General features: G+C 46.2%; 1 protein-coding gene across 2 annotated transcripts in view; it reads right to left on the bottom strand.

Annotated features, from left to right (window-relative positions):
- The window catches only part of LOC146865885 (uncharacterized), a 455,435-nt gene that overhangs the window by 137,225 nt on the left and 290,254 nt on the right, over nucleotides 1-27,956 (bottom strand). For both annotated transcript variants that reach the window (XM_085632802.1, XM_085632795.1), the window contains exon 6: nucleotides 23,669-23,786. In XM_085632802.1, the coding sequence (XP_085488928.1) occupies nucleotides 23,669-23,786 (118 nt within the window). The remainder of the gene's footprint in view (nucleotides 1-23,668; nucleotides 23,787-27,956) is intronic.

A 27,956-nucleotide genomic window follows, 5' to 3' on the forward strand; every position in this document is an offset into this window, starting at 1 on the left:
CATCAAAGTCTTATGCTGAGACACAAATTAATGTGATCACTAGTTCAACTAATAAAATAGATCCTCACCGCAATGATGGGTTGTAAGCATGTTTGACAATAGGCCACACTGATGACCTCTAGACCGTTAAGCAAATGATTAACCAATTTCTGGAATGTGACTGAGACATTCTGTAACCCAAAGGGTATTATTGTAAGCAGGTAGAGGACTTAGGGTGCTCTGACTTTAAACATCAAGGACATTTTAATGTGGCCACCAATTTTATCAAAAGTACTAAAAGATTTGCTATGCCTAACTTCTCTACAAGCGCATCATCTCAAGAAATGGATGGATATCTGTTTTGGACACAATATTATAACCCTGACAGTCCACACAGAAGTGCAGGTCTGTTGATACTTGCATGGACACCACTATCAATTGTCTGGACCATTTACTAAACAAGCATGCAATCTTTCCAAACCAAGCAGCTTGGCTCAATCTGACTTGATGAACTGCTGGATACATTATTGACCTCCTGTAAATTATGGTCTTAGCTGTCACAAAAGACGCACAGACTGATGTTAACCCAATGTCCATAAAAATAGAAATGCAAAGAGGTCCAGCACTGCCATCGACCTGCTGCCTTTTTGCTAAGTGTCAGGTCAGAAGTAGGTCTCTCTTCTACAGAGCCATCTTGCTCTACTGTTTTTAATAGGTCAAGAGGGCGCTCACAGTCCTCCTTAATTGGTTAAGCGGCCATAAGCAATTCTGACAAGCTGGATAACATGAAACACTGTTTTGGCTTTCCAGGTGGCAGTAAAGTCAGCAGAATAATTACCATTTTTTATCTTCTTCACAACAGTGTAGGGACTCTAGGACAAACTGGCTTGAGCAGAAGGACATCCTAACCCTCACCCCCTATGGTAACCAGTAAGGACAGTCATCTCTACAAACCACTCCATCAGTTCTTGACAGACATGGAAGTTGTCCTTTGTCTTGTGCACATGCTGTACCATCTTTGTTTGGAGGTAATTTATTTTGAGTGTGTGACCTCTTGTACATCATTTCCTCCCAAACCTCTATCATCAGTGATGGGGACAAATAACTGGTGAAGATAAATGGACTGAACCAAATATATCCCGCTGTACTTCCTGGTTGACAATGAGGAGAAATATCAGGAACAAGTGCCACTTCCTACTTACGGAGTTTCTCTAGAGCACTGATTCAGCTTGTTAGGATTTTTTTAAACTTTCCATCAATACACTGGTCTGTGGGTGGTAAGATGAGGAGTAGTGGAAGTGTTCATTACACTCACACACAGCTCTTTCATGTATGTAGACGTGAACTTATTCCCTCTATCGTACATTACAATCCTCAGAAATCGCTCAAGAAAAGAGCTCAAATAGAGACATAATCTCTACTGCGGCTTTTCAGCTCCGGAGGTGTACAGCCTCAGAGTACCTGGTGGCATGATGTACACAGGGATGTATGTGCTACCTAAGATTGTAGGGGATTTAAGGGGACCAACAGTGTTATCCCACCAACTATCAAATACAACCCCAAACATTGGTAAGGGGGTGGTAGACGGGTGACAATATAAGCAAAACCTTACTACTAATTTGCCAAGTCCTAAAAAGCCTTCAAATCCTTTCAGCATCCTATACCATACTGGGTCAACCTTCCCTTAATCTTCTTTATGCCCAGACACCAACTAACGTTTCCTCATGGCTAACTACTTCAAGAAATAACTTTGGGATTTCTCAGTGTTTGCTAGGCCCATGTATGGGTCAGAGGCATAACTATAAATTAGTTAATCTGTTCATGCAACACTGAAGCTTTCAAACCTCTCCATTAAGCTTCATTCAGTCTGCCTACCAGAGCGAGCAGCCTATAAACGAGATTGGAACTGCTTCCATCAGTTCCAAGGCTATGGAATTGTTGCCAAACAATCAATGCATAACTATATTGTTTCTAACTCTAAACAGGTTGACTACCTTGCATTCCAACTAGATCTGAACCTGCACCAGGTGCTAAGAAAGGAAAATTCGGGGGGCGTGGCTTGCAGCCGAAAGTAATGGCCGCAACCTAGCTGAGCTCCGGCTAGCGGGACCGCATCTCCCCCTAATCCGCGCATTTATCCTGTACCAATAATTCCCCCCAGGACTGATATGGGCATCGGACTGCAGCGGCAGTCCCCAGGTCGAGTCTGCGGCGGGGGAAGACATCGGTGGCCCCCTGCGCAGCAGGGCCTGCGGGGTCTCGGCGGCCCGATCCACGGACCGGCAGGGCATTGCTGGCGCGGGGTCCCCCTGTCCCCCGGAGCAGATATCAAGTAAGGAGGCAGGGGGGTGAGGAACGACAGCAGCCCTAGAGGGTCTGGCCCTCTTCCTATCCCCTGAGTGTGACGGCTGCTCGTGAAGGCTGGGGAAGAAAGTGGAACATTGGGAAACCCAGCTGAGGAACCGGGGGTCTAGTGGTGCAGAGCAGTGTGCCCTTTTCAACACTAAAGAACCCCTCCCTACCTGAATGCACTGAGGGGGCACGAATTGCGGCGCATGAACACTCGGCGCCCTGGTGGTGCTCCCGGTTGAGGAGGTGCCCACATACTGCACGGGTGTCAACACAAGACAACACAACACAAGACGACTGACTCCCCTTGGGTACCTCTGGACAGTAGGAAGGACCGCATCCAAATCGTACATCCAAATCGTACAGCCGTCAAGAAGGAAGCCCTAGGGTTCATACACAGCACACCAAACGACGGCATTCAACAAGGCACTATAGGCCACAGACTTTAATTCACCGGGCTGGAGGGGACCGGCGCCAGTCCTGGCCAGTAGCGTCCCACACTTGGGCAGGAAACCCGACAGGCCGCAGGGTGACGCATAGTTTGTGGCAGGCGGCGGTGAGTACTGTGCAAGAACCGCGACCGGGGCCTAATGGGGGGCCGGGGCCCTCGGGCGACCCAGCAAGCAAAGCTTGACAAATATGCCTTCTCAAAGGACGCGATGGAAGCGACAACTCAGCGGACGCCTGCGGATGCGAGCGTCAATCCGGAAGGCCAGCCAGAAGTCACATTACTGGACATCATGTCCGCGCTAACGAACGTCCAGACTACGGTGGGGTCCATTCCCTCAGATGTTTCATTCCTCAGGGCAGACTTCCAAAAGATGACCTCCAGAATAACGGAAGTCGAAACCAGGACGGCGTCCCACACCAAGGATATGGCCAGCCTTCAGCGACAGGTCCATCACCTGGAAGAACAGAACCGCATGATGGCAGCCAAACTAGACGACCAAGAAGGCAGGTCACGACGCAACAACGTCCGTATCACGGGAGTTCCGGAGTCACAGGGGATGCCGGCCATGGACCTCTACGTGAAAGACCTCATCAAGAACCAACTCCAGCCTAGGGGTCTCTCCGGCTTCTTTTCAGTGGAACGAGCACACATAATACCAGGGGGTAAACCGAAACCCGGGACTCCCCCTCGACCGACCTTGGCCAGGATCTTCAACTTTAGGGACCGCAATGCCATTCTCCAGACGGCTAGAGTGGCTCCACCTCTGCGCATAGAGAACTCTGTTATCTCTTTCTTTCCAGACTAAACGGCGGCAGTCACCAAGCAAAGAAGGAGTTTCCTAGAGGTCAAAAAGGAACTTCGGAGTAGAGAACTGGCATACTCCATTCTCTACCCAGCAAAACTCCGAGTGGTGGCGGATGGTAAAACTCTCTTCTTCGATAGGCCGGAGGACGCCCACAACTGGCTGGAAGGCTGGCGACAAGTTAACAGGCCAGCGAACGGCAAGGGCCGACAACAACGTCCAATAACGGAAGCAACGACTCATGGGCAGAGACGTATGGACAAGGAACATGACAGCCACCACACGGATGCAGAGGGCTGACACCCACTGGATGCCTGTCTCTAATTTAGTAAAGTTCGGACTACCAAACTGACACCCCTGCTCGCCGCCTACTGAAAGACCTGGCTAGGTGCGGATCGCCCGGTGGTGGTCAAGCAGTGAACCAATAATGGCATAAGTTAATCTGCTGCACCTGAATCTGAGATGCCTCGATTAATGCAATAACCAAAAACCTTTACAAAGTCCTGGGGGACGGGGATGTCTGGCGTGCCCCGGATACTCTCTCCCCCTACACGCAAGTACTGTTTATGGGATCAAAGCGCTCTGCACAGTTGGGGTGGCGGGTAGTTGGAAATCCATCCGGCAGGGAGGCAGGGTGGGGAGTGGTAAGGGGAGAATTTGAGTTTTGTATGGTTGGAATTTGTATTTTAATTTTCTTAGAATTGATTAGTTGTTATAGGCTGGTACCAGGTACATTGGGGATACAAGCAGGAAACACATCACCTCACATACACAGGTCCAATGTCGCGGAATGGCCTTAGGATCCGGGGCGCCGAGTCGCCCGGCCCTACGCAATTAAGTCGGGAAGAAAATCGTACACCCTGCCCCCCCCCCCTCACTCTCATCTCCTGGAACGTCAACGGCCTAGGTGATAAAATCAAGCGAGGGCTAGTGCTGCACCACCTTAAGAGACACACCCCATCTGTTGTCCTCCTGCAGGAGACCCACTTAGTAGGGAACTCCACCAAAGCGCTCGACCGCTGGGGTTTTTTAAAATGGTCGTACACTCCGAGTTCACCACGGGAGTGGGAATATTAATACGTAAAAGCTGCCTACTGATAATACTAGACACCCAGAGGGATGATCAGGGACGCTTTGCGGCGCTGTCCTGTCAATGGGAGGAACGAACCTACAACTTAGTCGCAGTATACATACCACCTGCACTTCATGCCGCGGCCTTCTCCGCTCTGGGTGAGTTCCTGCTCACCCTGCCTCCAGGGGAACTTATTATAGGGGGGGACTTCAATGCAGTCCTTGATGCCTCTCAGGATAGGTCACCAGCGCGAGATCAAGGGAAGCCCCCTTCCCATTTGCGAGACTTTGTGGAAGCGATGGGCCTTATAGATGTCTGGCGTACACGGCATCCGGAAGTGCGTCAATACACTTACCATTCAAGTGTCCATAACAGTCTGTCCACAATAGACTACGTCCTCTCATCCCCAACAACCCTAGCGGCTGTTTCAGAGATCACGCATCTTCCCAGAGGGATATCCGATCATTCCCCCCTGTTAGTGACATATGCATCACAGCACGTGGGACGTAAACGCATATATCCGATTCACTCAGGGTACCTCAAAGTCCCCACCATTAAGAAACAGCTGCGGAAAACCACAGAACAATACTTCCATGAAAATACACACTCCGTTGACTCCCCTAGTATTCTATGGGAGGCGTATAAGACGGTCCTACAAGGGAAAGCAATATCTATGATAACATCGCACAAACATGACAGGGCCCACCAAGTGCTGGAACTGGAGAGAGCGGTTGGCTTGGCTGAAGAACAACATACCAAAACTCAGACTATTGAGACTACACATAGGCTAGATCTGGCCAAACAAGCATTTAGGGACTACACATGTGAGGAAGCTAAGGAGAGAGTCCGGAAAACACAACACACAATCTACGAGACCGGGGACAAGGCTAGTAAGCTGCTGGCCTGGCTGGACAAGAAAGAGCGTGCCAGTCGGTGGGTGGCCCAGCTGCACTTGACCTCTGGGGAGGAAGATATAGTGACCGCCTTCGCAAGCCACTACGAGGCAGTATACACACCTTCCACTAACGCCACAGTGGCGGAGAATTTAGAATTTCTCAGAGACATTCGGTTGCCTACTCTGACACCCAGAGACGCCGAACCATTAGAAGAGCCATTTACGGCGGATGATATCACCGCAGCAATTAGGGGTCTTCAATCAGGCAAAGCCCCCGGTCCCAACGGCATTCCCGTAGAAATGTATAAAATAGACGCAGAAAGACTGGGACCCCACTTATTGAAAATGTACGAAGATAGCCTAGATAGGGGAATACTGCCCAAAGACCAAAGGATAGCAACCCTAGTGACAATCCCAAAATCCGGCAAGCCCTCTCAGGAGTGTGCCTCGTACGGTCCCATCTCACTCCTCAATGTAGAGGCAAAAATCTTAGCGAAAGTGCTGGCCACTAGGCTTCAGCCACACCTCGCGTCACTTATTCACCCGGATCAGTCCGGGTTTATGCCCGGCCGCAACACGGCAATGAACTTACGTAGGCTCCACGGGGTGTTAGCTCGAATGTCTACTATCCGAGAGGATGCGGTTCTTCTCTCGCTAGATGCCAGCATGGCTTTTGATCGGGTGGAATGGCCCTTTATGTTTGCGGTACTCCAGCGCTTTGGCTTTGGGCCCAATTTTCGTGCTTGGATCCAACTGTTATACACACAACCCCTGGCGCATGTTGTGGTCAATGGGCGCATCTCAAAGGACTTCCCTCTGGGGCGCGGGACCAGACAGTGATGTCCCCTGTCCCCGTTCCTATTCGCCCTGGTACTCGAGCCCCTGGCGGCCTGGATACGGAACGACCTAGTGATACGAGGGCTTCGATGGGCGGAGGGGTGGGAGGACCGCATATCGCTTTACGCGGATGATATACTACTATATATGTCCTCCCCCAGCCGCTCCATCAACTGTCTACTAGACATATGTGCTGCCTATGGCAGGTGCTCGGGTTACGCGATTAACTGGGCTAACTCTGTTCTGTTTATTCTTCAGGGTTCCCCTCCACGTCTACCACGGGGAGTGTCGATACAGCTGGGGAGGGACGGCTTTAAATACCTGGGTATCCACATTACTCCAGACCCCACCCACTTCTATGAGTGAAATCTCAGGCCCCCCTCTGGAGATTAAAAGACGATGTAAAGCACTGGCATACACTATCCCTTACCCTCCTGGGCCGTGCAGCCCTATTCAAAATCATGGCTCTCCCGAGCTTCCTAAACGCCCTGCAAAATACACCCACCCCGGTCCCTGATTCCTACTTTAAGGCAGTCGAGGCGGAGGTGGGACTGCTCCTTTGGGGTGGAAAACCCCCCCGCATAGCTCAGTCCAAACTTATCAGGAGCTGGTACGACGGAGGAATAGCCTTGCCTAGTATACGACAGTACTACTGGGCCTCACAACTTAACATAGTTAACCAATGGCTTCATGCCCCTCGGGACGAGCCAGCTCTCCGGCTCGACCGGCATGCTCTTGGGTCTGGGGGACCTCTCGGGGCGCTTTATCACAAGAACAACAAAGACGCAAGGGTGGGTCTCACCGCACACACGATACGCATATGGTTCATAGCGCAACGAACGCTCGGATGGGAGGGAGTCATGACACAACTTACACCATTGTGGGATACACCAAAACTTGGTACACTCCGCAACAGCAAGGGATTTGCGCAATGGGACTTGATTGGCATCTCCAGAGTTGGGGACCTGTGGAAAAAAGGGGAGGTGGTGGATTTTGCTCAACTACAGACGACATATCAAATGGCAGACACAGAATTATTCCGTTACACACAAATTAAGCATGCACTTACAAGGGCAATACCTAGAGGCACAGTTCTTCCAGAATCATCCCCCCTTGAGGACCGTCTTCTTACAGACCAACTCACTAAGAGGGCCATCTCCCTCACCTATCGTAAACTTATTAATAATCAAAAAGACCCCACACTAGCCCTGCGGGACAAATGGCGGGCAGGCCTTGGAGATATAGATGAACAGGACTGGCAGGAAGCACTAGCATCCCCGAGGGAGGTGGCGATCCCGTCCCGGCTACGGTTGGTGCAACTGAAGGTCTTACACAGGGCATACTACACTAGGGACATGCTCCACAGGATCGGCGGAGCTGTGACACCTCTCTGTCTGTGGGGCTGTGGGGCGAGGGGCACATTCGACCATACATTCTGGGAGTGCCCACACATAACACTCTACTGGGAGGAGGTGATGGACACAATTACGCAGGTGTGTGGTATTCCGGTCCCACCCGAGCCAATGCGATGCCTCCTCAATATATGGGAACCAACTAACCTAAACCACGCAGCACAAGACTGGGCGACTCTGGGTATCATGTTGGCAAAACGCAATATTGCACAGCACTGGGGCGTACCGGCAGCCCCCCAGCGGAGACGATGGTGTCACGACATGGATAGTTCAATGGTGGCCGAAAAAGCAGTTTTTATACACAGAGGATGCCCTAAAAAATGAGAACGGGTGCATCAGACTCGGATCCTGATCTGAGCGATTAACCCGACAGGTCCAGTGAGGGGGCATAATAGTGGCCGGGATCGACGCTCCAGAAGTTTTCTCTTGCTACATTCTAATATGTAAATTATGATACTTTTTGGCATTGCTTTACCTGTGTACTAGACCTGCAGAGGAATAATATGACAAATGCACTACCGAATGTACCAAGCTCTTTTTTTTTGTTTTGTATTACTTTATTAAGTATAATAAAATGTTTCTAAAAAAAAAAGAAAGGAAAATCCCATAGTTTGCTTTTCGTGCTTCATTATGACCAGGAATAATGCTCTTGTGATTAACTACCTCTCCAAAATGGTCCTGCTTGTTCCAGTGTGCCAAGAAGCACTGATCCTTTGCCTATTTACGCAGAATGTTTGGAGAAAACTATGGGTGTAGGGATTAACCTGTATGGCCATGTGAAGGTCAGCCTCCTAAACAGCCAATTATACCAGTACATTCTCCACTGGGTTACTGATATGGTCCTCACTGTTCAAGATTAGATTGGCTACCTGGAAGATCAAAAGATTTTCACTGGGCAAGTCGTCTTAACATCTTAGTTTGGAGCAAATGAAGCAGTTACCATCCTCGGTAAGAAAGAGCGGTGAGTAACCTTACCTACATTCCTCTTATCGCTGTGACTTGAGGGCCTATTCGCCTGGGGCGTCTGTGCCAGTTGGGATCCCAGAGAAATGCCAACTTTGTTTCTCTTAGGCTTATGGCTATGCTTTTGGTAACCTTGTTAGCAGTTCACTTGTCACCAGCTAGAATACATTGCTTGCGATCACAGAATCCTTGAGGTATCCAAATACTGACTAAGCTCAGGTGATCTCTCATTCTAGTGTCGCTCAGCAAATAAAAAAGTATTCAGGGGCTCAAAATTCTTTGCATTATTTATTTCACTCGGCCATGCCAGTTTTGCTTGCTATAAAAGATCTTGAAAGAGCCTCCTTCTTTGCTTGAACCTTAAAAGTATTTTTGATATTAGTCTCAAGTCAGTCAAAACATCAAGCTCACAACAATTTTCCTGGTGCATAGTGCAGTCACTCATTCTCATATAATTCTAGGACAGCATCACTTACACTAAAGGAACGATGGCTCAATAATGCTGGCACCTCCTCAGCAGAGCTAAACATACCAGCTCAATAGTTTTTATCCATGCAAACAGATATGGTGTAGGAAAGTGTAATACCTTAGAAACATGGTAAGTGGAGGGACTATCTACTTCCTATAGTGGCAGCTGCAGAAGAAACCTGGAGCTTACATAACAAACTCTAACTTTAACCACTTGTACGTTCATTGCATTTCACAGGAAATTATCCATTAGAATTCTGTTTTGCCTTTTTTGTCTAGCTTCATGTGTACCTTGATTAACAGCTCATTCACCTTCACATGCTGAATCTGAAGCTTCCAGCCTTCTCTGTCCTAATCATCAGAACAGCAATATCTATTCTGCTAAACTCAAGATCAAACGATGTGAGGCCACCAAGAATAGGGCCTTGGAGAAATGTTAGCTGCGTAGTGTTGAAGCAGGGAAAAGAGAAATACACTGTGGATCCTGAGGATCCATTCCTAATAGACGGAGAAGCCATAATGGCAGTCACCAGTTGATATTTGTTAGCGCCATAAGGATGAACCCTTTGGCCTGATGAATCTCTTTCAGCTCGGTTGCCATCAGGCTCTTCAATCCAGATTTTGCTCACACCTTCACCATCGTTTTAAATAGACCTTCTTATTACTATTGGACCAACCTTATCAAAATATAATTATTGTCTAGTGAGTTCTAGATATACAGAAAAAAACAAGCGTTAGCACATCGCAGGGTCAAAATGAAATCTCAAACATTTTAATAGGAAGGAGCTACATTTCTGATAAGAAATTGGAAGTTGGTTAATATTATTGAATGGAGCTTAGTTTGATAAAGCTCAGTGCTCTTCAAAAAAAAAAAAAACTTGTCATAGGCCCTTCAGAAATGCTTGAGGGAGAGTTTTAATCTATACTCTTGCGAAGGTCTTTGTAAGATGGGTAACGGGTAGCGATGCGAGGGAATCTGGATCCAATTATGGTCCTGGACCACCCAAGCTTAAGCACCACGATGGTACCAGGATTGGATAAAACGGTGTCACAACTAAAAATCAGACAGAGACGGAATTAAAAGTAATGGCTCTGCTGGTCTCCATTAGCTTTGGGAGTCTTGGTGACTGGCATCAAGTTAGGGACACAGTCCACAGAAGTCTCCGATCACTGGTGTCAAGCTACCATTTACTGCTCCAAGTACTTTTGTTGGGACCAGCTGGAGTAGTGAGAGACTCATCAGGCTGGTTGTCGATTGCATTTTTCGTTTAGTGGCTAGTGTCTCAGAAATGACTTGCATTGTTGAGGTTTTCTGGCAGGTGCACCCAAGAGATAGTGATACCCAGGGGAAGCACTAACCCAACCAGGACCAACTGAGTCTTCAAGGACTTGACTCTGATTGCAGCGATCTTTTGAAACACAAGGGCAAGAAAAAGGGTTCAAATGGTTCTGGAAGCAGGGAGAATTTCACCATTCAGTGAAGCTGGACCTCACACGGAGGGTGACCTGAGGGAGTGAAGGATGACGCCTCCTCCTGGTCTCGCTGGGCTTAAGAAGAGGTAGGCAGATAAGGGATGAGATATGATCACCCATGCATCAACAGTAAATGAAGCAGTTCAGTGATCCAGATGCTCCCCCATATCTTCCTGTTCTGTGGCAACCTCAGGAACTTCCCCTCCTTTGATTTGTCCCGAAGCAGATTTTCCAGTTAGATGAGCCTTGAACAGGTCTTCTTTTGGATCAACTACACAACCGCAGACAGAATCTCCTTCTCTTCACAGGTAGGTCACTTCAGTAAGGCAACGCTGCAGGCTTCCCAGATATGGGCCCAGTCTAAAGGGACAATGACTATCACCCAGAGACTTCAGTCACGGTCTGTGTCTTTTCTGTTCCTGCACTTGGGAACACGCCTCCTCTGTATCCCAATAATGATGAAAGAACAAAGTAGTAGCAGGCCCCTTCGGTGATTACAATAAGATGCAACTGTGAACAAGAGCGCCTTCTTTAATTAAAAGTTTGTAGCCCCTCCAATTCTGGAGGTGCATCTTGCCCTTGCTGCTGCCCAGATTTTGCAGACCCCCCAGCCAAGAGTACTTAAGACTTTTTCAAATTTATCCAGGTGTTATGTTTTTTGGCCTTAGAATGAGGCCTGCATCTATGGCAGTTGCCAAGGGAAATGCGAGAAAAAACAAGAAATAGGTAATGAGTGCCTTTCACCAAAGACAGGAAAACATACTATGAACTAATGGGATGGACGGCAGACTTTGCTCAGCAAAAACACTTTTCATGGTGGGGAACAGTAGGTTGGGCTGTCAAAGATGGACAACACCAGGTCAACACAAAGGAAATATGTTATGCAGCATAGAGCATCCAAATGGAGCTCAACTATCACCAGTCAAGACATGAACCACACATCTAACAAACACTTAGACTTAACAAACATCCCTGCACCATGTCAAAAACACAATAAAGCAAGGAAGCATAGCTATGGGCACTTCATCTTTTTGTGGACAGCCTAGGAACAGCGTCTCAGTGATACAGGTTAAACCACTTGTGACCTTGAACTATAAACAAGCTGCCACCACGATCAGTCACTGTGGAGAAAGAGGTTACATTTTGACTGTCCCCTCTGATATCAGAGTAAATTGTGGAGTACCTCCGGTGGACTTCCATTACTGTCAAGGTTCAAAGTAGGAAAACACGGGGTAAGACAGAAAAGATTTGCGTGCAGGGCAGCACAGCTTTTGGAAATCATGCAGAGAGACTTAGGGTCAGTAGAAGAACAAGTGAAGAATCAAGCATCCCTACGTATTTTTTAAATGACAGTCACTAAAAGTCTAGCTGATGAGGCCAGAAGAATTAGAAATTCAAAAAACACAAGAGTCCCCCTGAAACGTTTCTATCAGTATTGTTGTTCAGCAAACTACTCCAAGCTGTCGGCTCTTGCAATCTCCAAGATAGGGAAGAAGTTCAACCATGTGTGCTGCTGATTTACCAATTGTAATAGCAAGGAAAATGTTTCTTACCCTATAATTAACTGTTCTAGTGTTAGGCATGGACATTTGAAACTTGCATTTCTTTAAAAAAAAATTGAGTCACAAGACCTGTTGAGACTCCTAGTCCTCAATGCACCAGAACAAAGACTACACTTCAGACTTTGTTCTGCTCAGCAGGTGGGTAGTATAAGTGGAGTGTAGTGGTGAAGACATGTACTGTGCACTGTGAAAAGCAGGCTGAAAAGAAATAGACAACATCTGGAATCATCACAAGTTTCCTTGGAGATGGGTGGGTGCACGTGAATCCACAGCACTAAAAACGCTACAAACTGATCGTTACAGGGTAACATTTTTCATTTGTAGCATGTGTGGCAGTAGAAACGCATGCCACCTTAGAAGGTAAAGCAGTTGCTTCCTGATGCAGCGGCTACAAGCAGATGATGCAGATATTTGGAACAAAGTTCTTAATGCAATTTGGTCCACTAAAGCTTGTTGATGGGCTTGAATGTCCACACACAAGTATTTTGTGAACGTGTGTGGAGTTGACCAAGTGGCAGCTTTACAGATGCCTGCAAAGAATGTAAGCATGAATGAAATTGTGGCTCTATTTTTGTGTCAGGGATGTCTTGAGGAGGCACAAATAGCATGCACTTGGCCTTCCAAATGTGTATGCATTTAATGATCCCTCTCGGAAAATCTGAAAAGGAGATGAAGTGTCCCATGTAAGGTATGGAAAAGGCTCTGAAAAGCTGTTTAGTTTTACAGACTTGGTTTCATCAATGGGACAGATAAGTGCCATTTTAAAAACAAGCATTTACAATGCAATGGTCTCGGCATTGTTAAAGTTAGAGCTATTGGCATTGCTCATGACATTATTTTTGTTTACGTTTTTGTTTTTAAAACATTTAAAGAAACGCCATTGTTATTTACAATGTCAATAGCTTAATCTCTCTCAAATGCGAGACCTATTGCATTTGCACCCACACACAGAGCCACACACACAAAGCCACCCACACACACAGAGCCACCCACACAGAGCCACCTACACAGAGCTATTCACATAGAGCAACCCACACACAAATAGAGCCACCCACACAGAGCCACCTACACACACACACACAGAGTTACCCACACACAGACAGAGCCACCCACGCATAGAGCCACCTACAAAAAAAGCCATCACATGATGTGGTAAAAGAATGAAAAAGGTAAATCTCTGCTTGGTGGGTTGTGCAGTGGTGCATCAACAACTACAGCCCCCGCATCCTTTAAAGTCATAATCCAATGCAAGGGCCACTGGAATTACGCAACTGTGAGGCATTTTTTGCATAACTACAGATTTATCATATAACCCATCATTTGCTGCACAATCTGTAGATTTTAACAAATAAAGTTTTTATCTAACTCAAACAGTTCAAAAGTTACTAAAAACGCAGCGACACGTGTTGCCGCATTGTGGAAGGCCCTTTGCAAAGGTTGACCGGTCACCTTTCTGTTCCTTATTGCTATATTTGGGAGTTAAACTGGTTCTAATGAGATGTAACCAAAGCCCGGACAGTGTTAACAAGTGTAAAAATAACGAAATAATGAAGTAATAGTATCACAAAATGAGCTGCATTAAGCCACATAATTAGCTTTTTCAGGACAGATAATTCGGCCGTCCCCTGCTTGGTAATTCTAGTGTCCTGGTCCAGTACATTCTCATAAGGAGGGCATTTTTTAGGTTGAGCCTACCAGACAAAGTATGCTGTCCAGTTGTGAAAGACACATTGTGCTCTCAGAACGACTCACCTCGGATGAAGATTCTAAACCCCCATTTTCAGTGTTCCACTGAAATCTAGAAGCTTCCGGGTTCACAGACGGCTGATGATCACGCGCAAGGTTTAGCTGGACAGGACGCTTACAAGGGTGGAGGTTTACCGCAATAAGGAATCGTAAGCTGCGTATCAGAGGAGCAGGGACCCTTCCCATTTTTGCGGGTTGCTGGGCAACTGCTACGTGGGCGAGATGTGTGTCGACTTCCCGGTCTGTGGAAAGCCGATGCGTGCAGGCCGGTGCACAGTGGACGAGTTTAGCTAAAAGTAGCTACTTAGGAGGTAGATTCAGAACCCATCTAACCCCCACTGCGCGTTTAAGCCTCGCCTTACCCTTAGTAGATGCAGGATCCTGGGCGGACACACACACTACCGTGACCAGAAACCGGAACAAAGTCCACAGTGGGCTTTGGCTCGATCAACTGTGCGCCCGTCCAGTGACCGAGGGAGCCGCCGTGAGAACAGAACCAAAGCACTCCGCGCCAACAGAAGGACACGAATAGCGTTCTCCAAAGCCACCTATTTTTTTGTGTGCATATTTATATAGCGTGAACTCGACCCGAAGGATCAACAAGCGCAGCCTTCGGTAGCCGAGACCTAATGAACGTCCCTGTCAAGAAAAGAAAAAAAAAAAAACACGCCCACCAGTGTAATAGGGACGGGACAAAGTATGCTGTCCAGTTGTGAAAGACACATTGTGGGTTTACCAAGAATATACAGGGGCTTGCAGCCCCTCAATTGATTGCCATTGGGTGGCTTTACTCTCACTATTATATTTTTTCATTCTATAGGGTGGTTTTCCTTGCTTAGCCTGCCCATCTTGTGTTTGTCCTTTTCATGGAACACAGACTATTTACCACTTCTTTGATTGGCTGGCTTCTATGCTTCCCCTGCTTGTTTTGGGGAACTCGTACATGTGTTTTACAGTTGTCTCCCTAGTGTGCTTTTCTTCACCCTTCCAAATTGCTCCTCTTGCTCAGGTGCTTCTTCCCCCACCAAGACTCGTACTGCTCTCTTTTACCTGTGCGCTTGCCTCATCTATCCATAATGCTCTCTTTTGCCCTACCATCCATCTTGGCTGATAAAAAGAAAAAAAAGCCTCAGTTTATTTGTAGACAAGTGCATGCGTTTTGAATACATGCACACTAATTGACGCAATTGTCGAGTCATCGCGTCTTTTTAAAAATGTTTTAATCATGCTAAAAACATTGGCAATGCCAATATGTCTCATACACTCGGCTTATTGGCTTTGCCTAACCTTGTTCTACTAGCATTTTGCATTTTTTGTTTTGCCCAACGGCTAGTGCGGTCGACCTCGAATCTGGGGAACTGGGTTTGAGTCTTGGCAATGACGCTGAACATCCTGTGATTCTGGGCAAACCACTTAATCTCCCCATGCCTTACAAAAATGAATGTGTGTCCTCATGTAACGTAACCGGTGCTATGTAAAGTGCTCTGATACCCGATTCGGGTCAAGTTCGCGCTATATAAAACTGTTAGAAAAAAAAAAAAAAGTTACTAAGCTATTTGCCTGTTCATAGCAGAAGTCCACATACCGAACTGAAAGAAAGGAGAGCATACTACAAGAGCTGTGCTCAACCACAACTCCTGCAGAATGCAGGGGTTGGAGGAAGAGGAATTCTGCCATAATGGAAAGAGATCGGCTGGGAGTGGAACCTGCTCTCGAAAAAAACAAAAGTGAGCTGGGATTCATTGTGCTCATCAAAACACCTTGCAGATGTGGTCTCAATTTACAAATACTCACTGTTATACCTGGGTATGAAAAGGCACCCCACGGTGAGTGAAATAATGTGAGGCATCCAATGGTAACAATGAACAAAGATGCTTGCTGGCCGTAGCTCAGCGAGCCCAATCACCTTCATGTGCTTTGAGGCTGAATTACGGGGTGCACTGAGTATTGTGAAGCAGTGAGTGGTGCATTTGTATTGTGAATTTCCTCAGGACTGTAGCACTCACCTCTTTCTCAGCTGCAGCATGTTCTAGGGTGGAGGACAGAAGGTGGCTGGGTGGGCACTGGAAACATCCATAGATCAGGAGTTTAACCGGTAGAAAAGGTGAAAATGCCCCCAGTAATCAGGGAGATACCAACCAACTTTGTTAGCATGAGCAGTGGCATCGGGACCCACTGAAGCCCTATAATTGTTATATTCTACTGCCCAACCAACAGTCTGAGGGCCCAGCTTCATGGATTGTGAGGCCACTGCAAATAATAGAAAGCCGAGGATACATTCTCAAGACTCAAGAACAAGTAGCCAATAGGCCGACTGGTGCTCGTGTAAAGCGCTCGGATACTGTTAAGTCGGAAACCTTTGGGTCAAGTTAGCGCTATATAGAAACTGCCCAAAAAAGTGACGCATCAGCAGCTGCTGCTCTCAGAACGACTCACCTCGGATGAAGATTCTAAACCCCCATTTTCAGTGTTCCACTGAAATCTAGAAGCTTCCGGGTTCACAGACGGCTGATGATCACGCGCAAGGTTTAGCTGGACAGGACGCTTACAAGGGTGGAGGTTCACCGCAATAAGGAATCGTAAGCTGCGTATAAGAGGAGCAGGGACCCTTCCCATTTTTGCGGGTTGCTGGGCAACTGCTACGTGGGCCGGTCTGTGGAAAGCCGATGCGTGCAGGCCGGTGCACAGTGGACGAGTTTAGCTAAAAGTAGCTACTTAGGAGGTAGATTCAGAACCCATCTAACCCCCACTGCGCGTTTAAGCCTCGCCTTACCCTTAGTAGATGCAGGATCCTGGGCGGACACACACACTACCGTGACCAGAAACCGGAACAAAGTCCACAGTGGGCTTTGGCTCGATCAACTGTGCGCCCGTCCAGTGACCGAGGGAGCCGCCGTGAGAACAGAACCAAAGCACTCCCCGCCAACAGAAGGACACGAATAGCGTTCTCCAAAGCCACCTATTTTTTTGTGTGCATATTTATATAGCGCGAACTCGACCCGAAGGATCAACAAGCACAGCCTTCGGTAGCCGAGACCTAATGAACGTCCCTGTCAAGAAAAGAAAAAAAAAAAACACGCCCACCAGTGTAAAAGGGACGGGACTTAAAAAAGAGAAAAAAGCGAAAAAACACACCCCCGAATCCGAAAAAGACGGGGCTTGAATTGACAGACAAAGCTCTTCTCCAATGGCTGACCAGCATTTAAGAGGCCAGCCAATGGAGAAGAGGGGCGGGTTCAAGCCCCACTACTGAAAAACATTAAATCTCGCTAGCCGAGACCTAACAAGCAAGATTGCGCAAGCGCAGCCTTCGCTAGCCGAGACCTAACTAGTAGGTGTAGTCCCTTTCCACTACGGAGTCTGAATGTGGAACGGAGATGTGAAGCTCAACAGTTTGATTATTGTGGAAAGGAGAGACAACCTTTTGCACGAATGTGGGACTGGTTCTAAAGACTACCCTTGTTCCTGTGGATCTGAATAAATGTTCCAACTATGTTTAAAGCCTGCAACTCACTCATGCATCTGAGGGAGGTGACTGATAAAAAGAAGGCTATCTTCCATGACAAAACTGTGGCTCGAAGAGTGGACCCATGAGCTGTGTGAGAACTACATTTACTTCCAGACGTGGGCTAGAGGAGTATTAGGAGGAATAACCCCCGAGGGCCTCCATGAAGACTATGATGATGGGAATTTTGAAAAGGAACATATTTTTCCTGTTCCGCACGTTTGTTGAACCAAATGTAAAGGGGTGGAGGTGCATGCTAACTCTTCCTTTTGAAGATGTAACAGGGAGCAGATGATGCCTTGCAAAGAAACTTTGAGGGAGTCCATGTGATTACTTATGCAGTAGTGGACAAGAATGTTCCACTTTGCCACATAGCAGGCATGTGTAGTGGGCGTGCACACTTTGCTCAGAATGAGCAAGCACTCCTGTTGGAACTTGAGGTACCGGAATTCTAGGACCTCAGTTTGCCAAATTGCGAAGTTGAGCTGATTGGGGTCTGGGTGTCTGAGCCAACCCTGATACTGTTTGAGAACATCTGGCTTTAGCTACAGTTTGCTCATGTGGACTGAGGAGCATGGAGTACCTGATCTGCGTGGGCCTGGTTGGTGTCACCTGAATAAGGGTCATGGATATCTACTTCATCATCTTCACCAAGTATGGAATCGGTGAGAAAGGAGGATAAGCATAAGCAAATATTCAGTACCTGTTCATCAATAGTGCATTGCCCACACTATGGGTGTGTGGGGTGTAAAACAGGTCGAGATTTTGATGCCCCACTGACAAAATTATTTGTGGAGGACCTGTGGGTTCAGCTCCCATTTGTGCACTTGTTGATGCATCATTCCACCAAATTGTCTAACATCAGTAAATGCTCTGCTAACAGATGAATGTTGATGTCAAAAGCCCAATGCCAAATCTTCTTTATGGCACAGATAGCAAGGGGGAGTGGCTGACTCAATTTCTGGATGTAGTACATGGTCATTACCTTGACCATCTGTACGAGGACTGGTTTGCCCAGGGTGAGCTTGAGGAAAGTTATTGCCAAGAGCTCCAGGTAGTTGATGCAACAACCCTGGTATTGTGGGGTCTAGGTGCCCTGAACTGTCATGTGGTGGAAGTGAGCTCCGCACCCTGAGATTGAGTCTTTCATGGTAATGCTCACCTGCGGAGTGAATTCATGAACGATCTACCAAGCAACAGGTTGTTGCAGATAAACCGTAGTACAGCAAGACGAGCATCAGCCTGTGATCATTGCCTAGAGAGGCACTCTATGTAGGAACAAGTGCAGCCTAACGCCTGGCACTATGCCGAAAAATAAGCCATCAAGCCCAACAATATAATTTCCATCCTTACAGAAAGAGTATGTCCCATCTGAAAAAGAGGCACCAGCTTTTGGAATGTCATCATCCTCTCTTGAGTTGGAGTATGCTTTCCCAGTGTCAGTGTTTACAGTGCACCCTAGGAAGGGCAAGATCTACTAGGGCTGGAAGTGGTATTATTTTGGCCATGATGCTGAATTCTAACTCGTGAGAAAAGACACTATATGAGTGCTTGTGATCAGTCTATTATCTAGATATGGAACGATATGAATGACGTTTCTGTGCAGACACCAAAAAGTAGACACTTTGTGAATACCCTTGGAGTAGTAATGAACCTGAAGGGAAAGACAGTGAACTGGTAGTGCTGTCCACGTATCACAAAGCAGAGATTCAACTTGTGGGCAGGATGACTGGGGATGTTGAAGGAGGTGTCTCAAGTCTATTGTCGTCCATGAGGTCCCCTTGTCGGAGCAGCGAGATGACATCCTGCAGGGTGATCAAGTGGAAATGGTCTGACATGATGTATTGATTCAGGTGCCAAAGGTCCACGAATGGCCAGAACAACTGCCCTTCTTGGGAATTAGGTAGAGGAGGGACGGTTGTTCATTGCCCAGATTCGTCATTGCGTTATGAACCCTGAGTTTCGGCAGAAGGTTATTTATGATAAGCCCGCATTTGAGACTTTGCTGCGTTTGTGTAGGGGCACCAGCTTGATGACCCCTTTAGCTAAGAACGCTTTGGGCTCCTGAATACAGTCTGGGCTGAGGACGTGGTTTAGAGGTGAAATGTTTGGTGGTGTACAACTCTAGGCAGTACTCTCGACTAACTACAAGGAGGCCTCATCTGACTGAGGTAATCGATTCCCACTCAGAGAAGAAGAACGTCAGCCTTCCCCCGACTGGTGTTGTACGATGGTGTGGATAGAAGGAGAGTAAAAGTTTAGAGTTTGTCGCATCCTGATTGGCAAAGCCTCACCATAACTTTGGCGCTTACCTCTATAAGTGCTACTAACCCTGCCTTTGGGTAGATCCTTGGATCCTCCTCTGGGTTGTTATTTGTGAAAGGTGGCCCTTGAGGTGGCAAACTTAGCAGCCCCCATGGACTTAGTTAGGTCTGTGGCGTTTTTGATTTTCTGTAGCACCTCATCGCTTTCAGGGCCAAAGTAATGGTCTCCATCAAAAGTCACATTCAGAAGATGCTGTTGCACCTCAGGCCGGAAACCAAAAAGTCTGAGCCAAGCATGTCACAATAGGAGGATTCTGGCATTAATGCCTCTAAATTTCATACCTACAAAATCCAGGGCATTCCTTATTTTTTGCAATAGATATAATTTTGCCTTCTGCCACCAGCACCTCTCCTCTCTTCTATGTGGCTAAGCGTTCGAAGAGGTCTTCCCTGTCCTCTCAGTGGTGTCTGTCATAGCAGGAGAGCTGGTCTAAAGAATTTGTGATGCACCAATGTGTAGCAGCCCACAATGCCACATGCTTGCCAGCAGCATCTATTAATTTACTTTCCTTGTTAGGCGGGGAGCATACCCGTTGCTTGCACTGCGGCACATCTACGTGCTGTATGTACAGCCGGTGAGATGGGTGGAACTTGACCATGAAAGTACACTCAGTCAGCCAGAGCAAGTCTGAACTTCTTCTCCACCTTTGGCTTTCACTGACTCCTGTAAGTTATCAGCTGATTTTAACACGACCTTAAGCATGAGCAGTATTGTACTGATCGCTTGGTCTTTGATAGAGTCTCTATGAGGAACTCATCTTCACCTTATAATGGTGAACGGCCTTCTGAATTACTGCATGATAAGCAGTAGTGTCATCAGGTAGGGAGGGCTTAGTGGAGTAAGGCTCTTGGGCCAGATTATCGGTGGGCTCTACACTGTATAGTCCTCCATGGGTCCTCACCTTCCCTGAGTGATAAAGGCTCAACGTACAGGTCCTGAAGGTGAGAAGGTCTAACTGGGGTCTGAATCTGCATGAGAAGACTAAGGAGGAGACTGTAGAGAGTGAGGGGCAAAAATGCTCCAAGGTTCTAGTGGTGTCCACTGGCAGAGTCATAACCAAAGATAGGTGCGCTTTACGGCTGCATTCTAAGTTTGATACTAGACTCCCTCTGGAGCAGTGCTCTGCCTCAGTCTGGGGGCACTTTTCAACGTTAAGTCCCTAATCTCTGACTTTATTCCTAACAGGTCCTTAGATCCATCTCGGATCTCACTTCCTTCAAGCTTGGCCATATCTCTATTAAACAATATTACCACGCATGCCGTCTGGCCTTATCGTTGTTCGACCTAAGGAAGGGATAGAAAGTGTCAAGCAGTTCCGATAAGGACCCAGATAGAACACCTGATTAGACAAGTATTCTGGAACAGTGTTCCTTTATCAATATGCCAAGGCCACCAAGAATCCACCTCAGATAATTTATCAAAGTGTTGTAGTTCAAATTGACGTCCACTTGCCTCCCATTTTCTTAGATATACGTTTAGGACTCCCTTTTCTGGCGCTTGTAATCTGTATGCCACATTCCTAAAACTATGTAAAAAAATCTTCACCCATGATAACATTTAGTTTTTCAGGACCACCACTCATCCCCTTATGTAGAGGGGTCCTTTATCCCAGATTATCCTGCAAGATACTGCCCGAAGACGATCTTGGTAACTGTCGGCATTTAGAGAAGCTGATGCATCCTGTCTGAAGCTGATAACAGTCGAGTACCCAAGGAGAGTTGCTACTGCAGCATGTGTTTGCACTTTTCAGGCAACATTTCTTCCACGGCCCCTCAAATAATGATAGCCTTAGCTGTCAATAAGGTATGGAGTGCGTCGCTTCTTCCCAAGAAACTCTAGTTCGCATGTTGCTCTACTACATGTTTCCTACGGCAGCACATAGAAGTAGATTTAGGGTGTTAGGCTTTTAGAAATGTTCACTTTATACTCGTTGTGTACAACGTGTCTCCTTGCTGTTTTTATGATACCATGTGTGATTACTTTAGATATACTGAAAAACAGGTTTACCCTGTTGTAATAAACACTTTTAGTTAAAAGTTTCTTTCCTTCTTAGTACTGTGTCTATGATACTGTGAAGAGCGAAATAAGACTATTGTTCCCACGATGCCCCGGATCCCTTTCTAGGGATTGTTAGTAACCCAAAAGTAGGGATTTCACTTCCACTATGTATTGAGTGGAGTTTTGGAGGTCTACAATAACCTGTCTCTCACATTCAGCGCTGGTGCAAAGTTCACTCAGATCACCCGTGGGTGAGAAAGCAAACCTTGTAGAGCTAAGCCAGAGTCGTACCTTACGCAAGGTTGAGATGACTGACCTTACTAATAGTGAAAATAGGGTCCTTAGGCCTTGACCTGGCCTTCGGTCCAGAGTACTTTAAGAGCTGGGTGCTTGGCCCCCTCCTAGTTGACTGAGTTTTTCTGAGGATTGGCACTCAAACTTTTAGAACTAGTCACAGAAGAAAACAATCTGAGGTGGAGTCTTTACCTAATGTAATGTGGAATAAGGAATGATCCACATCATGTCTTGTGACTCAAGATTTCTTCAAAGAAAAACTAGCTGCAAACATCTGGGCCCAACCCAAGATGGCCGGTGTATGCAGAGCATGTATGGGCACACAAGCTATTAACTTATCAATTCTAAAACATTCAGGAACATCTGGGCAAATAGAATAGAACATCCAATCCCAGGTCTGGTAGACTTGGTTCCATACAACTTTGTTAGGTAGTGCCTGACCTTTCATGAAATTTGAAGCATTGCTCACTTGCTGAAAAAGGCCCACAAAACAGTTTAACAGCTACTTATTTTCATCGTATTGAGAAAATGTTTGATAGGGTGGGAAGCAAGTTCTTAGAATTGATGCTGCTCGTGTTTGATTTGTGGTAAAATTGATACTGGCCACTTAAAAATGGCCTAAGTTCACAATAGTTCTGGATAGCGATGCCTTTAAAATCAAGAGGAAAACTATGACAATCTTCCATTGGTTTTGTTCTCTGCCTGGAGCCCTAAACTGTCTTGGTGGAGGCACTCAATCATTACTGTATCGTGTAAAGCATTAAGATGCATATGAACAGGATTTCTTGTTTTCAGTTTAAACCTATAAACAGTGGTTAAAAACAACCCAAAGGAGAATCACCTTAATCAGTGTCAAACGATTCTCCCCATTAAACACAGATTTCCAGGGTCTCCCACAAATTAAAAAGTCTTTGGAAGAAAATAAAGTCACACAGAATGTGCTTTTTAAAAAACTTTTAACTGAAAAGGAAAAGCACAAAGTGCCTTGATTATAGAAGGAAGAAGTACCAGTTTACTCTGCCTGCATTTCTAGTTGACCACTTCAATTGGTCAAAGGCCAAATAAAGAGGAATTGAAATTAAAGTAACAGAGCAGCTTATTGGGGAGGGGAGAGCCTCTTGGAAGCATGTTAAAGTTGTACATGTTCAATAGCTATGATTTATGAAAAATAACTAAATGTCATGATAGCTAAATAAGAATGCAATATAAGGCGATTCATACGTTCTTTCATCACGTAATATGATACATAATTCTAGAAGCCAATTGTGGCTTTATAAGAAGGAGGAACTTATTTGTGTTGACAGCTAAGCAGAGGGATTCCTACTGTTGCAGGTAAATCATAGCACGAGTACATTTACAAAGCCTGACATCTGTAATGATCTTTAATTTTACAAATAGACAGAGCAAATAATCTTCCCACCTTCTGGTTTTAATAAAGCAAAGTTATACAGTTTATTATGAAACAAAATAAGACTTATAAAGTCTTCTGTGCGATTAAGTCGGTTTCATCTGCAACCAGGTCATATTGAATACCTACCAAAATTCCTCATAAGAAGCCAGATTAGCCTTGGTCACGCTTTCCAAGTGTGGTCCAATCTGAATAATCAACTCAGCCAATTTTTCTGCTGTCTCCTTGGTTTTGGCATCAACTGTTGCTAAAATAAAAACATTTATTACATTTGGAGAATTTACTATGTATAACTGCTCCAAAGTTAGAACTTGTGAGTCCAATACTATATGATGAATGTGCTATTTATCTGGTGATTGAAGGTCCCAGAGTGAGATAGGTCAGTAGCCTACTACTCTTTAAAACATTTCATCACCTAAATAAGCTAACCAATACATTTATTCTGTCTTAACCACACAACTGTATGTCCCTAAATTCCACATTACGTCTTACCCAGAATTCTAAAGTTCATTCCAAGTTCCAAAATGACTCACTCATTTCGCCACAATATTAGTCTGAAAGTATAAGTGGAAGTGGTCCACATAAAACAAAACAATTTTCAGAGAACACATATTTTGAGATTTTTGAAGTAAAAAAAGATCATAATGAACAAAGTGGAATGCTCTATGAAAAGTGCCATAATGAGAGGCCAGAGTGGTAACCTGCTTGCACATTAAGGCGGATGAAATTTCAGTTAGAACTACATCATTTACAAATCTACTTTGCCATAATCCACAAATTCGTAGAAAAACATAAAACGGAAGAGAGTCACTGACCATCCTTGTTGGATACTTCTAAGAATGCGAGCAACTACGAAAACTTCAGTGGGAAGACCACTGAATCACGCATGGCTCAATATGAATCAATTGTAAGGAAACTGCAAAAAGGTTAAACAGCGTTTTCATATCTTTTCAAAATTCTTACGTAGAGAAAAGGAGGCTTAAGGAAAATTGTCAATTTACAATCTGTGAGCAAAGATCATACAGAAATGAATTAACTATTAGAATACTGGTATGCTGTACCATAGACTTTTCGGGCATCATTCAATGCTAATTCCTCCCAGTGATAAAGAAGGACCTGGAGATGTGGAATAATCTGTTTATTTTCCTAATGGGCAGGATTAACACCATCAAAATAAACATTCTTCTACAACTCCAATATTTACTGAAGCCCTCCCAGTGTGAATGGACGCTCAGTACGTAAACCAGATTCAGCAACATTTAATGTACATCATTTGGAGGAGTAAGGCAGCCAGAACCCCCCGCGACTGCTGGTTCAGTCCAGAGAAATGGGCAATGGAGTGTTAGCTATTTTATTTATTTTAAAGTTTTATAGAGCGTGAACCAGACCCATGAGGGTATCGGAGCGCTTTACAGGATTAAAGGGTGGTATACAAAAGAATTGGGAGGGTGCCAATTGGGAAAATAGATAGATACATTATACAATGAAAAACAAGCAGTCTAAAGTCCTGGATACATTTGGGATAAAAACAAACAAACAGGTAGCTACATTATACAAGAAGGCACGCAGTCTCAACTCTTGGGTGGGATGCCCAGGAGTGCAGGGTAGGCATCATCCGTAAAAGCCATGGATAATGCCGAAGTGGTGGGTGGAACAGGTCGCTGAGGTGATTGTAGTGTGATCGTTATGAAAGGAATTTGCCCATTAGGAACGTTTTAGTCTCCTTTTTAAAGCGTGCCAAAGACGGAAGTCTTCTGATTGCGGGTGGGAGAGAGTTTCAAATTCTTGGAGCGGCCCCCGAGAAGGCCTGATTGTAGTTTTTTTTTCCCGAAGCGTGCTGGTTGGTGCAAAAGGTCTCTGGCAGATCGGGAGTTTCTGGCTCCTCCGGATACCATGAGTTTCTGGGCGAGAAATGCAGGGGAATTGGAGTAAAGAGCCTTGTGAATAATGCAGGCCAGTTTAAGTTGGATTCTGGCCTCAAGGGGAAGCCAGTTCAGAACTTTACGGGGGGAGAGATGTGTTCGAATTTCTTTGGGCCAGTTAGGAGTCTGGTGGCGGCGTTGAGGCAGGCGTTTTCAATGGGGCCAGGGTTCTTGGGTAGCCCTCAGAGAGTACAGCATCCATATTCTAGTCTGGAAATGACTAGTGCCTGGATTGCCGTTTTTAGGTCGGAAGCATCGAGGAAGGGTTTCAGATTTCTTAGGTAACTCAGATGAAATCTGGCAGTTTTGGCCATCGAGTTGATATGGCCCGCATGTTCAAGCTGCCGTCAAGGGTTATTCCAAGGAATTTCACAGAGTCCACAATGGTAGGAGGGCAGTTTAGCGCTGTGATAGCCTTGATTCATTCCTGGATGTCTGGATTGGTTTTGGGTGGGGAGATTAGAAGAAACTCAGTTTTATTTGCGTTAAGTTTAAGCTGGTTGGCGGTGAGCCAGTGAACAGTCAGCTTCAAGGCCTCATTCAGGGAGAGAATGTCCTCAGGGGAAGAGATTTTAATGTAGCTCTGTGTGTCTTCAGCGTACATGAGGTAGGAGATATTGGCGGTGTGTAGCACCTCTGTGAGCGGTTCAAGGTAAAGATTGAAGAGGGTAGGGGAAAGGGTTGATCCTTGGGGGACTCCAACCGTGATCGGAGAGGGAGCAGATAGGTTACCGTTGATGAGGACTCTCTGTGAGCAATCTTGGAGGAAGGAACCATTCAAGGACGGTGCCGTCCAAACCCATCCTGAGTTTAGGGAGTTCCAGGAGTATTTCATGGTTAACCATACTGAATGCCGAGGATAGGTCTAGGAGGATTAGGAGACAGGTTTTGCTTTGGTCGACGGCTTGGAGGGCGTCATCCATGATGTGGAGGAGGGTGGTTTCAGTGCTGTGTCCAGGTCTGAACCCGGACTGGAAGTCATCTAGAAGGTGGAAGTTGGTGATGTGTAGGCTCAGCTGCTGTTGCACATATTTCTCCAGAAGTTTGACTAGGAGTGGAATGTTTGATATGGGTCTATAGTTATCGGCAGAATCAGGATCCAGCGTAAGTTTTTTGTAAGATGGGGACGACTTGGCCGGCTTTAAGAGAATCAGGTAACGAACCCTGTAGGAGGGAAGGATTGATTATTGCAGTCCAGGAAGGGATGATAGCCTCAGAGGCGGCAGCTAGGCAGTTAGAGGGGAGAGGATCATTGAAGTGATTGTTCGGGTTTAAGGAGGCTAGAATTCTCGAGATAGAGTGTTCGTCATAGACTTTAAAGTTGGACCAGTGCGCTTGGTTTTTGGGTGAAGTTTGGGAGGGCAGCGCGGAGAGAAGAGGTAGAGCTGACAGATTTTGGTGGTGAAATGCGGACATAAGTATGTTTCCTAGGGCAGAGATTTTGTCGCAGAAGAAGGATGAAAATTCCTCACATGATATTAGGGGTTTAGGCGTTTCTTTGGAGGCTTTTGCTAGTTTGTTGGATTGGTGTTTGACTAAATCAAATAGCTTGTAAGGTCTATTCTTGGCGTTCTCAAGTTCTGTTCTGAAGAATTCTTTTTTTTAAGAGTTGAGGATTTTTCTATTGTAGGCATTTCTGGCCTCGGGGAGAAGTTTTAGATGGGCTGCTGACGGGTGCGGTTTCCGGTTTCGTTCAGTCTGCCGAAGGGATCTCCTCTCCTTGTTGAGGGATCTATTGAACCAGGGATTCCTGTCTTTGAACTGGGTTCTTTTTAGTTTTAGCGGCGCAAGGTCATCGAGAACGACGGATATAGTTGAGGAACAATGATCCGCGAGGTTGTTGACCGAAGTGCACTGAGGGGGAAGGGTGGAGGTCGGTCTCACAGCACACAGCCAGTTTCCCGTAATCAAGGTTCTTGGTGTCTCTAACCCATCGTTTGGGAATCACGGGTTGTGGTGCCCATGTCTTGTGGGTGCTAGGCAGGAGGAAGGTGATAGCGTGGTGGTCAGACCAATCACATGGGTCAATAGAGATAAGTTTAACCGCTGATTCCTTAGAGATGATCCAGTCTAGAGTGGCGCCTTTCGCGTGAGTAGGGAGAGAGCAGGATTGGGTGAGGGCTTGGTCGGCCACGAAGTCTCCGATGGCATAGGACCTTAGGATCGTTCCAATGCAAGTTGAATTCGCCAAGAGAAAATGTCATTAGAGTTAGGGGAAACCTTGGCTGTGATGATTTCCATGAGGTGGTCAGTGAAGGTGTCATTCTTGCATGGGGGGTGGTAAAAGATGTGTAGTCTGCACAGTTGGGAGGTGTTGTGGCAAATGGAGAGTGCGAGGTATTCGCAGGAGTCTGTAGAGTCCGCCGGAAGTTCAGTAACAAGGAGGTTAGAGCAGTAGATGCAGGCAATGCGACCCCTTTTTTCTTTGAATGCCTGTTCAGCCTTACGATGTAGTAATTGTACGGGACTAAGAGGTCTAGGTAGGGCGATAATGA

The sequence above is a fragment of the Triturus cristatus genome, chromosome 2_1 (assembly GCF_964204655.1).
Source record: "Triturus cristatus chromosome 2_1, aTriCri1.1, whole genome shotgun sequence".
Lineage (NCBI taxonomy): Eukaryota > Metazoa > Chordata > Amphibia > Caudata > Salamandridae > Triturus > Triturus cristatus.